The 13591-nt window shown below is 34.9% G+C and overlaps 1 protein-coding gene across 2 annotated transcripts in view; it reads left to right on the top strand.

Annotated features, from left to right (window-relative positions):
* Window positions 1-13591, top strand: part of LOC149792980 (uncharacterized) — a 132331-nt gene that overhangs the window by 35449 nt on the left and 83291 nt on the right. Inside the window, exon 2 of one of the 2 annotated variants that reach the window (XM_089966844.1) lies at window positions 30-1435. The exons of the other annotated variant lie outside the window; for it this stretch is intronic. Coding sequence (XP_089822970.1) covers window positions 30-130 — 101 coding nt within the window. The 3' untranslated portion in view covers window positions 131-1435. Of the gene's footprint in view, window positions 1-29; window positions 1436-13591 lie in introns of those variants that run through there. 2 annotated transcript variants of the gene reach the window in all.

Consider the following 13591-nt stretch of genomic DNA (forward strand, 5'->3'; position numbering starts at 1 on the left):
GGGTTATAATTCATTCTTGGCTATTTCAGAAGACTTGAATTCGGATCACCCATTGCTGTCAGTGAAAAAGGCCGGCTGTAAGAAATCAGAATACCTCGAGTTCTCAAGCCGTGCATTTGACTACAACTAGGGTACTTACACCCAAACATTCTCCCAGTAGAGTAACAATACAGATGGATTTTGTCAGGAAGGTGTCCACTTTACTGAAGCAATCTTCAGGTGTAGGGCTGTTCACATGGAGTCATCGAACTATGATACTTTTCATCTTTTAGTGAATTTAATTAGTGTAACCCGGATGTTGTTGTCAGTGATGACCTTGGTTCGAAGTACGGGTCTGGTTTACTCAGCATGAGGGGCAAAATGTTTGGCATCAGCGGGTCTGCTGGATAAGGAGGGTCTCTATGGATCCTTCTGCAGGCTGGAAGGAGCGGAACATTCAGGGGCGTTTTATCAGCTTAGGAAGGTATCTGCGGAAGTGGAAACATCATGCGATTGTCGACTAGACAACACGAGATAAATCACATCATATGTTTCATTTTTTAATTAATTGAATTAAATGTCATTACATGTGTAAAAATCTAATTCCGCACCGCTATATATGTGAAAATCAAATTCAGTGTCACTATATCAGTGAAATTCTAGTATTCACTCATCGCGATTACTATACATTAATCATACATCGGTAGATCCGCTAGTCAGCCATAATTGTTTAGTACGTGTATCTTATCCGTTGAAATACGGAATCATTTGTTAATTTGTTTAAATTCTATTCTTTAATCTTTTCCATTTAGGAACGATATAATTTTCTTATAGCCATTGTTGAACTTTGTGCTCATCATTTTGTGCTATCTACGTTTGTACTTAATGCGCACGAGTAAATAGTCTGATTCATTCATAATTCCTGTGCATTGTATATACACATCTTAATTACGAATGAATGTTTTATTTTTTCGCTAGATCCAATTCCACCCAGCTTTACTCATGTTAAATTCGATTAATTTGTTTTAGTACACTTCCCCTCACATAGCAGAGGCGATCCGAAGCACGAAGAATCAGTTATGGGCAATAATTTGTATGGGCCTGGTAAAGGACTACACAGATGTCGTATGCACACACACACACACACACACACACACACACACCAGATCCAGACATGCAATGTACACTTTACAGGACACAAAACAGAAGTGTGGAAATTAAACACATAGAAAAAAAACATTGATAAAATCAGCATAGTTTCCAAATGCTAGAATGCTAGGAGGGAAATGAGTGGTCTCCGAATAAGAAAATGAATAGATATTGCTTTTAGTACAGGGCGTAAAGAGCGTCCATGAATCCTTGAAATGTGCTAAGAAGGTCATATGTGTATTTATGCGTAATCTTTTATACGGCATAATATAATAATATGTACACGTGTTATTTGCTTTTTTCATGAACAGAGAGTCAATAAAAATTTTCTTGAACACTGTAACTTAGAATGACAGATGGTTATTGAAATAATTTTTTTTTACAGTTATCGAGACCTAAACCAAGAGAAAGAGTCAGTTGGGAGCATTTTGTACAGTGTAAAATATTTTGGTCCACAAGATGAAATGATTTTGTTTCTTTTCTTTTTATATAGTTATATACTGCTCCAGTAACATCATCATTATGTGTTGTATTTATCCATTCGTTTATAAGTTTACTCAAAACAGCATGAGAAAAGAATTGGACTCGGAAACCTCCTTGTATTGTATGTAAACGGTTATATTGATTACTAACAGATAAAATAATGGTCAACGTGTTTTTCCAATATTTTGGAAAGAATCCTTTTTGAGATATATATGTTTGGACTTAACTTCAGCAAGATTGAATGCTTACAAGAAGACCACACACGTACATACATACATACATACATACATACATACATACATACATACATACATACATACAAACATACATACGTACATACGTAGGTACGTACGTGCGTGCACGCACGCACGCACGCACGCACACACACACATACATGCATACATACATAACTTTGTATATTAGTGACCAAGGACATTATCCTTGGTGTTGGAATGTGCGTCTTGTTGATTTTCATCCGGATTTTACGCATTGTCATCCAATAAGTGCATCATTTGTTCATCAGACCCTTTTCGCATTTACTGGCCACAGTATGTCAAATCTCGTTCCATGGAGCCGCAGAAGCTCAGCTGCATTGAGGTCTTAAGGGGGCACTCACCAGTTATTATGTACGTTTGAGAAAGTGGCGTATGTAAGGTGAAGTTGTTTGCATTTAAAACATGCACAGAGAGAATGTTGACGTACCTATATGCTACTTTGATGTAATGTGGCTGACATTTCTTTAGATATTGTACTTATGGAAATCGTACATGATCTTAGCACAATGCTAACTAAAACGAATGATCCCTTATGCTAAAAAAATCAGCCTGAATTAGTCTAAAGTACACTATCTTTAGCACCTATTAAAATAGGGAAAATTAATTTTGCCCAACTAGACAATACCAGCGTCTGAAAGTGCAATGGATGAATTACTACATAAAATGTATTTAAAAAAAAGTTATCGGCTCCTTTTTTACAGTTTGCCTCTAAAGTCTAGGAAGTAAAAATGACCATGCGGAGTTTGCAGTTTTTGAAAGGTGTACATCTGGAGTAAGGCCAAGCTGTATACACTATAACCCGTATTATACCATTAATGATACACCAAAATTAAGATAATTAAAGGTTCTTTGAACAGTACCTAAAATATACAAGGTCTTTTTTAAATAGCCAGTATAACCAGTGAGGCAACCCGGGGAAATTCTTTTTCTTTAAAATTCTAACCCTCCCTATGCAAAATACGAAACTGTAGAGCGCCATCTAATCCAGAGGTTGCGGGTTCGATACCCGACCAGGCTATAACCTATGATTTTCTCGGCACGGTATAGCTTTTAAAGTGCTTTAACAGAAATTTAAAAAAAGAAGTCAAACAATGTGTCGTAACTTTATGTACGTCACTGGTCATTGAATGTGCTGGAAAGTCCTACGTGCAGGTACATGTCGTTAAAAACCCATTCACGCCCATTTCACATTCAGTCCTTAGTTATTATTACATTTTTAATAAAGACTTTAGTAAATCCTTAAAGGCCAGTATGCTAATTCGTGACGTTCTTAAAAGGAGCTGAGTGAAAAGTTGAACTGCAAGAGGTTAAGTACTGCAGTTTGATAAGGTTTCTTCTCTTTCTTTCTTTTTTCCTACGACGACAGTCAATCAAAAGAATCTATTTTCGGCGGGCTAATTCCAGTCTGGTTTCTTGCTCTTCAAGTTTTAATATTAATTACCCTGGGGTGCAGTATATGAACTTCGCAAGCGATAAATGACTACATAAAACATGGCTGTTATAATAAAACATCGATGCTGGATCATATGATAATATCCATACTAGATTGTATAATAATGGATTATTCGAAAATAATTTACATTTCTAATACACAGAATTGCATGGAGGGTATGCTGATTTCTTTTCAGATTGTTTAGGACAACACGGCTGTCATTGTTACAGAGATGTGTGTGTGTGTGTGTGTGTGTGTGTGTGTGTGTGATTTGAATTTTTAACGTAGCTTTAAAAACAATTCAGTCATATCGCTACGATGTCTGCAGTTTGGTAGTTTATAGTGATGTCTAGCTCTGGGGCATCATGCCGCAGACATGTAGCATGATGTCCCACCCAGTCACATTATCCTGACACCAGGCCGACCAGTCCTAACACTAACCTCTTAATGCTGAGCGCCAAACGAGGCAGCTGTATGGACCATTTTTAGAAGTCATTGGTATGATTCGGTCGGTGATCGAACCCACGACCTCCCGCATCCGACTCGGACGCTCTAACCACTAGGCCACTGGAGCGGTCGGGGGTGGGGGGAAACAGGCCTACAGGTTTAGGTTTCTCGAGAAATGTATGTATATATGCATGTCATTTACTTACTCATGAAATGGTACCAAGCTTTCTCGCAGCCTCTGCCTGGCCATGAAACGGCCAGTGGTATTTTACAAAATAAACAACCATAACTGGTTCTTAAAAAGTACAATTCGTTGAGTGCCATTTCGTGAACGTACCCGGTTCTGAAATGGCGCCATACCGTATCTTAACCAATAAGTAAATTTGTTTTAACCCATTAATGGGGGTTGGGATGGGGTGCGGCAGCACTGTAAGCGGTTGCTGTTTTGAAAATAATGTTTCTTCAGCGATTTAGAATTGTTATCACTGGAAGAGAGATACAGAGATCGATACATTTATAGCCTATTTTAATCATTTACTGAGCTCTTTATGTTTGTCGAGTGTAAAACATTTCTTCGGGAAATTATAGGTGCCGTTACATCACAGCTTGAGAAATCATGTAACAATTCATTCAGTATTTGATAAATTGAGATGCTGAAAATGCTAATATTATGGAAACGAAGAACGTATACATCTACAGGTCTGCCTTTCTGAGAACTAAATTTTTTATTTAATATACTTATTACATATGTAAATGGATAACACGATGACAATGTTATATTTACTGGTGTAAATGGATAACACGATGACACTATACTATATATACTCGTGTAAATGGATAACACGATGATAATATGCTATATTTACTGGTGTAAATGGATAACACGATGACACTATACTAGATGTACTCGTGTAAAAGGATAACACGATGACGATATGCTATATTTACTGTGTAAATGGATAACACGATGACGATATGTTATATTTACTGGTGTAAATGGATAACACGATGACACTATACTATATATACTCGTGTAAATGGATAACACGATGACAATATGCTATATTTACTGGTGTAAATGGATAACACGATGACACAATACTATATGTACTCGTGTGAATGGATAACACGATGACGATATGCTATATTTACTGGTGTAAATGGAGAACACGATGACACTATACTATATGTACTCGTGTAAATGGATAACACGATAATAATATGCTATATGTACTCGTGTAAGTGGATAACACGATGACAATATATGTACTCATGTAAATGGATAGCACGATGACGATATGCTATATTTACTGGTATAAATGGATAACACGATGACAATATACTATACGTACTCGTGTAAATGGATAACACGATGACAATATCCTATATTTACATGTGCAAATGGATAACACGAGGGGACTGGATAATGGGTGTAGCACATTTCCATGGCCCATAACCCGCGCATCCGCCTGACACCGATGTCTGCCAGGTATAAGCATGGATTTGTGGAGAATTCTGCCAAAAATGGTCACACATTGTACAAATTTCTCAATTTCTGTCAAGCGTAACTGTGAGACGGGATTGTTGTTGTTGTTGTAGAGTTTAACGCCATTTTCAGCACAAGATAGGCTATACATGGTGGCCAGTATAAATGGTGGAGGAAGAACCCGGGAGATGGCAATGATCCGTAACGGTGAGTGCTTTAGACCACTCGGCCACTCGGGGCCCCGAGACACGATTGCTTTAGCACATATGCTGTTAGTGAAATGTTTTTTAATATGGCAAATCTCTTATTAAATGAACATCAACAATTGAATTTCTACATTGAAGGAATAGAACAGGATACCACTCTCGAAGGAGGCAGGGAAAGGGTGAAATACTGAAGATGGAGCTCAATGCATGAAGATCGGACCATGCATTGTAATGTATCCATGAAATTGTTCTTACTTTAATTTTCAGAGCCTGTTATCAGTGCGCAACACTTGTATATAGTATGTCTGTGCACGTACATGATTTCGATTTTTTCTAGACAGACTACAACTGTTATGTACCTAACTGGCGCGAAAATGACAATTACGGTAGCTTTGATCGTTTACGCTTTAGGGACATTTATCTCGAGAAACATACGCGAAGTGCATCATGTTTGTTCAGAATGTTTGCATTTACTTGAATTAGGAAGTATATTTCTGGTTTACCTAGTGCACAAGATGTCTTTCGATTTCCTCCAACGTTAATATTGATTACGAAGAATTAGTGGTCAGGGACGTCAGAGTTAGACATTGAGGAGAAAGAATAAGTGGAATGTGATTTCAGAATCTGACAGGGCTAAGAAAACCGTTACACTTTCATTAATGATTATTCTTATTTGTTTGTTTATGTTGATTTTAACTGCACTTTCATCATGCCGAAGAAATGGGAGCGAAGCGCCTTTCCTAAGAACACACAGAGAAAACCTACCGAAAATGGCCTAGCCGCGTATTAAACCTGCCATCATTGGATTACATGTCCGACGCTTTATCCACCAAGGTAGCACAACTCCCTTAACGTGTCAGATAATTATCAAAATGTAGAATTCATTTGACGAGTGATATATATATATATATATATATATATATATATATATATATATATATATATATATATATATATATAGACCCTCAGGACAATATTAATATACCTACGCCGAATCGTACGAATTAATTGGCCTGAGTCGGAACAAAGAATCTATGTGGCTTTCTATTATTTACATATGACGTTTTTTCACAACTACCTTATTTATTTAACGTATTATGGCTGCTTGAAAGTGCCTAGATCTACTTTCCTTCTGCGTCTTTGTATCTTGCAATTTGTCAACTACTGAACTGATTCTGTAGCCTGTCGTATGGCAAATGCTATGTCAGTTATTACAAGTTTTAACATTCCATTTATAAACTTGCTATATCACAAGTTACACAAACTGCACCTTCCAAAATCATGACTATAATGTAGCATGAAGAACGTTGCAAGTTAGAATCAAGGAAGTTAGCATAAAATAATGCCTCATTATGACAACAAATGGCGCTGTGACACGTCAATTATTTTCAATACGACTACTCCCCTGACCCTAGCAACAAGAGGTTATACCACTTTACGGCATGTTTGGGTGTCTTATTTAAAATATCATTCGAATAAAATTACAGCAGCTGATGTCTCAGAGTATGAACATTCGGAAGAGAGGTGGCCTGCAAGTAGCACACAGTAAATTAAATGTATCAAATTGTATACAATTAGATGTATTTACACAACGTTATATTTCCGCTGACCCTTCCCACCCCATTTTATTTGGACATTTTGTCAGTTTAATTTACCGCTGCCGCACGGTGGCAGAATAGGGTAGACGCTTACAAGCAAGATTTAAGGCCCTAATTTGTTTATATATTCAAATTCACAATGTTATCAGTTTAGAGCATATTTATTATTTTAGAGTGCAGTGCAAATTCTGCTTTTTGTAGCAGTAAAGACCTCATAAGGTTTGAGCAAATTGCAGATAATTGCACCTCGAGGCCATACTTTGATTTCTTTATTCACGAGAGAGAGAGAGAGAGAGAGAGAGAGAGTACATTACAGAGATTAGGATTCTGTTTATTCTCTTAACCCCGATGTAATTAAATTTTACTGTTAATCTGCAGTTTACAGTGGCAGTTTAATTTTATATATATATATATATATATATATATATATATATATATATATATATATATATATATATATAAGAAGAAGTAAGGTAAATAGTCAAATTATACAGAATTCTTATATATGTATGGCATGGATGATTATGCAGTAGCCAGCAAGTATAGTCACTAGTTGTCTGTGACAAGTATGTCATATCTCCAATTTCATTTTAAATCTCCAATTCCAATACAACAGCAAGAGACAAATGACTTGAAACAAGGACATCATATACAAAGCATATATGCTAAAAATATGAACTTATTTCATTATATAAGAAAAGAAATTCTAAGAGTATGAAAGATATTTTCTATATGTAAACATAAAGAACACTTCCATACAATTATGAGATGCTTTATTTCGACATATATCAAACTGGAAGCTTCATTTTTTTAATTATTTAAAACCATATTCATCCATATATGAAGCGATATTTATAGTACAGATAAGATGACTGATTGTATGGTACCTCACCGATAAAACATCAGACTCCTTTGGTAGCAATTATAAAAATATAATATATTGAATATAAATAACATTGCTACCGCTACCAGTAACCAGCTCAATTTGTTTGTATTATTACTGCTACAGTACAGTACTAAAAGTGCATGACACATTTGGATATGAAATTAATGTAGTAGTTAAAAAGATTAATGCAAATTTTTACATGTATCTTATACAGATGTGATTTTTTTCTATTAGAAGAATAATACACACCCCCACATAATTTTCTAAAAACTTGTAAAGTTTTTAAGGCTAGTCACAGCTTAGGCTGTTGTAGCATCCACCCCCACCCCACACCACCCCACATAAACATATTCATTCGTCTGTGAATTTATCATTATTTTATCCTGTTTAAAATATAAGTTAATATTGTCATGACACAAAAAATATCAGCACAATACAACTATGCAATAAAGCAAAATAAATAAATAAAAACAATATAGTCTTTTGTTTAACTTTTCATAGGAAATATAAGAGAAAAAAGTTTAAGTTAAACCTGCATTCATAAAAATAATATTGTTAGATGAATTAGTCTGAAACAAAAATTATCATACAGGTAGGAAATTATAAGGAATAAATACCTGTATTGTCTTGTTACATTGTTCTTATAGATTTATTTGCCAATCCCTTTTGTTTTTCACTTTCACATGAATGACACATAAATGAAGACAAGCTTTTGACACAATCTGGCTTTTGGATTGGACATACACTCCTCATTGCAAATTCTGAGGAATTAAAACTGTAAATTCTGGATTGGCTAAGACTCATTACCTTTTGTGTACCACATACATTTGTAAATTATGACTCAAGATCAGTCAGGTTATATTCCCTAGTATCTGTGTCAAGAATTAATCCTCAAAACATTCCATTACTGGATCTGTATTCAATATATATACTGTACAAAAATGGTACATTTTTGATGAATTTATTTTGTGAGGAAATAAACCAAGTTGTTTGCACTTGCTATGAGCAAAGAAAACACGAAAAGGATTATATTTTATTTGTAAATTGTCATTTCTGATACTTTGACCTTCACAAAAGTATTATATTTATGAACCTGAGATGAAATTTTAAATTTGGCCTCTTATCCCTAATGTATGTGCTGTAGAACAATGGATAAGGTAAATTCCATAATTTAAATGTCTTAATCACTCAGCAGAGAGAGAGAGAGAGAGAGAGAGAGAGAGAGATTCAAAAGTAAGTTAGTTTCTTCACAGAATAATAGAAACCACTAGCCAATTTCTGACTGCTGTTGTAAGATATCTGAGCAGAAAGTAACAGCTACTTTATAAGCATGCGAGTCATTTTAATGTGAGTTATAGGCCCCCAAGTGCTATTCCTCAGAGAAGACACAAGACTGGGTTTTAGAAATTAAAGCCACACAAGTACCAAATTATTACTGTGTGAACAATGGGGTAAATATGAGAAAATGGAGACACCTGATGTACCTGCTGGTGATGAGTGGTCAGTGAGCAATCAAATTGTTGTTCCTAAGTCATATAGACAGGAAATGTACAGTCTAACCGATAAAACTCCTTAAGCTGGTCCTTTTGGTGTCAGTAACACTTATCACAAGACCCTGAATCATTTTTATTGCCGAAAATTAAAAGTGATGTTTATAAGTACCATAGATCTTGTCACACTTGTCAAATGGTAGGAAATCCCAATCAGAAGATATCTAAGACACATCTGCAACCTATTCCTGCATTTGACCATTTGACAAGCCATTTAACAGAAAAATGGCAGACTGTCAGTTCTTTACCTAATACCAAGTCAAGCAACCAATACTTGTTGACCATAATGTGTGCATCCTCAAGATTTCCATGGTCTATTCCTTTGAAGAATATTAAAGCAAAAACTGTTCTAAAAGTTTAGGCAATGTTTTTAACACTTGTTTGCCTCCCCAAATCTGTCCAGCAAATTTTATGTTTGATTATTTCCAACAACTTATGCATGAATTAGACATCCAACAGTTTAATTTTTCTATCTGTCACCCTGAAAGTAATGGGGCTAGCTCAAGACTGTCCGAAAATACTATCACCTACCCAGGATATTTGTATACCATTATATTGAATCAAGCCTTAAAAAGGACAGTGATCAATAAAATCCTGCATTGTATAATTATCGAGTAAGATCAGGAGAGGTTTTTCCCCTCAATATTGGTATTTATCACCAAATGAAAGACCCCATGACTACCCTAAAACAACAAAAGACTGTCCCAAAACACCATCAGCTACCCAGGATACATGTAGGCAATTAAATAGAATAAAACGAAATAAAAGGACATTGATCTGTAAAATTCTACCCTATATAATTATCGAGTAAGATCAGTATTCTTTTGTTGATATTTGCTGACGACTGTCCCAAAACACACTCATCAACCCAGGATACATGTATACAATTACAATGACCTAATGAAATATGCAGTTTTGGTGCATTCTCTCTCTCTTTTTCTTTCTCTCTCTTTCTTTGATCATAGATAATTCACTAAACTATTTTCATATTACAGAGAGCAGCACAATTAACAAGTCAGAATCATGCGTCACTACATCTATATTTCAAAAATTCTTTAAAGGTTTTTTTTTTAAAAATCTTTAATGTGACTAAGAGCAGCTGAATAATTAGAACCCAAGGGTGCAATATTTATATTTTTAAAATTCTTGAACCAAATTATTAATTATCATTTCTGATCCTTACTAAAATAACTAATGTTTCCAAAGTAATGAGAGATATCACTAAGAAAGTAAATACTTAAGTGCGTCAAAACTGGGGTTGAAGAAGAGGGACCACCCAGCTGTAGTGTATGCGTTTTTGTTTTCGTAAGGTGCTATAAATCATTTAGATCTTCGAGAAAGCTTATGGTTTTAGAGACGATTAAAACTATTTTGCTAACGTACACCTTAAGAAAGGGACTGAAAGAGTTAACGACACAAAATGAATGTCGTAAAGCTCCGTGGGGAGAATTCATTATTTCTAGTAAATAAACACTTTAGAAATTTAGAGCGCCGTCTGTTGTCATAATGCCATGCTAATCTCTAGTATGCCTTTATGACAACAGATGGCGACACGAGTTGGACAACAAAGATATACTGATAAAACTTAGTATTTACATTGTTGCAAGGCCAAATCTGTATGAAAACAGCAGATGGAATGATGTAATTGTAAAGTTTATAAACAGAATATACAAAACTTGTAATAACTGACATAGCGTTTTGTCATACGACAAAGTACAGAATCAATTCAGTAGTTGGCAAATCGCAGGATACAGTGACGTAGAAGGAAAGTAAATTGAAAAACTTGCAAGCAACCATTTACAGCTTGGCTCATTGAAAAATAGAAAATAGAAAATTCATGACTAGATTTATGAATGTAGCACTTGCAAACAGTCATTTACAATAATGCAGAAGAAAAGTAGCACTTGCAAAGTGTCACGTCCAATTTGCATCAACGAAAATACAATATACATTGGTAGAACTATGAAAGTAGCACTTACAAGCAGCCATTTACAGTAATGCATCAAGGAAGATTAGGAAATACACGCATATAATTATGGCGGTAATCCCCCTCCATATGTTGTAACTATCCTGTTTTCAGTGATGATGTTTGTTTGTTTTCAATGTGATAACCAAAGGAGGCAATCTGTAAATCTGAACCTTTTCTCAATAATTAAATAATGAACCTATCGACATTTTTATTTTCGTGACACACAACTAAGACTACATTTATATCCCATTAAGGCTCGTAAACAAATATTCACCATCAGTTCATGGAAATTTTTTTAAACGTAATGAAATGTAGTTTCATGCTGCTAATTACAATGCATAGATAATTATTATTGATTTTATGGCAATGTTTGTTCATATGTATGATATTTTTTGTTTATTGTCGCTGTTTCTTGCGCGATGATAACAATAACGTTTTATGAACAGAAATCACGTATATGTGTCAGCGATTCCACGAATCCGGAAATACGTTACTGTTGAGGTTTTCTCCTCTGTTGAGTTGCGAACTCCAGACTTTTCTATCTGTATTTCGAGGTCTTAAGGTCTTAAGCAAGCAGCAAACAGCCTGGTTTCCTAACCGATTTATGCTACGCAGATGTTTTTTTTTTTTTTGTTTTTTTTGTTACATTAAATTGTTTAGCAGATAACAATGTATGAAACCAGTAAGATTTCAAAAAGCAACATTGTAGGTTACAGCTTTACTAGATTAAACCCGGAGTACTGTACTATGAATTTTTATCGACATTTTATCGATGTATATATTTACACCTGTCTGAACCCGTCAAAAAAGAAATATTCCTATTTAAATTCACTGTGACCCAATACGCTCTATATTTACCGATTGTAAACATATGCAAAGGAGAAAATGCATTACAAAAGATTATAGAAGGAAGTTGATCTTACTTTCAAGGGCATTCAGTTATTTCTACAAGTCATTATATACGTGAACAGAGTGGTATTGTTCTTTACAATTGGAATTTTATTTGTAAGTCGTTAGATGGCTTAAAATGGTAAGGGGTTGTTTAATTTAAGATTATTTACTGTGTTTACCAGGTCTAAAACCTGACATTTGCCTTCAACATCCTTGCTGGCTTTTACATTGTGCATGGTATAGAATCAAATCAGGGCAGGTCTCTTTTCCACCAAAAAACCAACATTTGAAACAAAACTCACAATATAACTTTTATCAACTAATTTCATAACAAATATTATTTTTACTATCGAGTTAAGTTACACGATGGACAAAAATGAAATTAGGTATGAGAGAGAGAGAGAGAGGAATGGAAGAGTAACAAGATTTTGTGCATGCTTTTTGTTGCTATCAGACTTTTTTTCCAACGATCAATGTTTCTTAAACATTTTCTTTTCCATCAACGGCAAAACACGTACTTTCTTGCACAAACATACACAATAACGGGAATATAGATTTTCTAAATGTATTTTAGCATAAAGATAACAGTCTTTGAGAGAGCAGTTATACTTATTAGTGAAATATTCTTGTGTACTATGGTCAAAGAAAATGCAATTTCACTTTGACTGTGGAGGTTCGGGAAATATCTTTGATTGGCAGGGAAGCACGTCGCTGCAAGAAAAATCATAGTTCCTAATTTTTTGTTTTACCATTTGTCCATTCACACTTTCTACCGCACATTCCTAGGTCGGCTGCCTCGGTGTGCCCATGGGAACGGCTTTAGTTTTTCTCTCCTCAGCATGATAATGCCAAAAATGAATTTTAAAGTGCTGTTAAAACCAAAATATGAAAAGTAAAATAGTCTTTAAGTTTTACTAGAGGCTTAACTGTGTGTCTAAAATACATCGGTATTGAATATTTGTGTGCATTATTTATTACTTTGTACGTGACTCTATTTATAGCAGTTAATATAAAGTAGTTCTCCGTACAGTTTATACAGAAATAAACGCAATAGAGTCTGATCACATGATTATGTTCTGACCAATGAAAATCTTCCATTCATTATCAACTGATGCAACTACAATTATATATACGATGACGTGTTTAGGAATGTACATTTAATCTACAAAACGTATATACGATGAAGTGCTTGGAATCTATATTTTAGCCTACATAATGTATATACGATGGGCGACAAAGA

Source organism: Sinohyriopsis cumingii, chromosome 8, assembly GCF_028554795.1.
Source record: "Sinohyriopsis cumingii isolate HCF-2022 chromosome 8, ASM2855479v2, whole genome shotgun sequence".
Lineage (NCBI taxonomy): Eukaryota > Metazoa > Mollusca > Bivalvia > Unionida > Unionidae > Sinohyriopsis > Sinohyriopsis cumingii.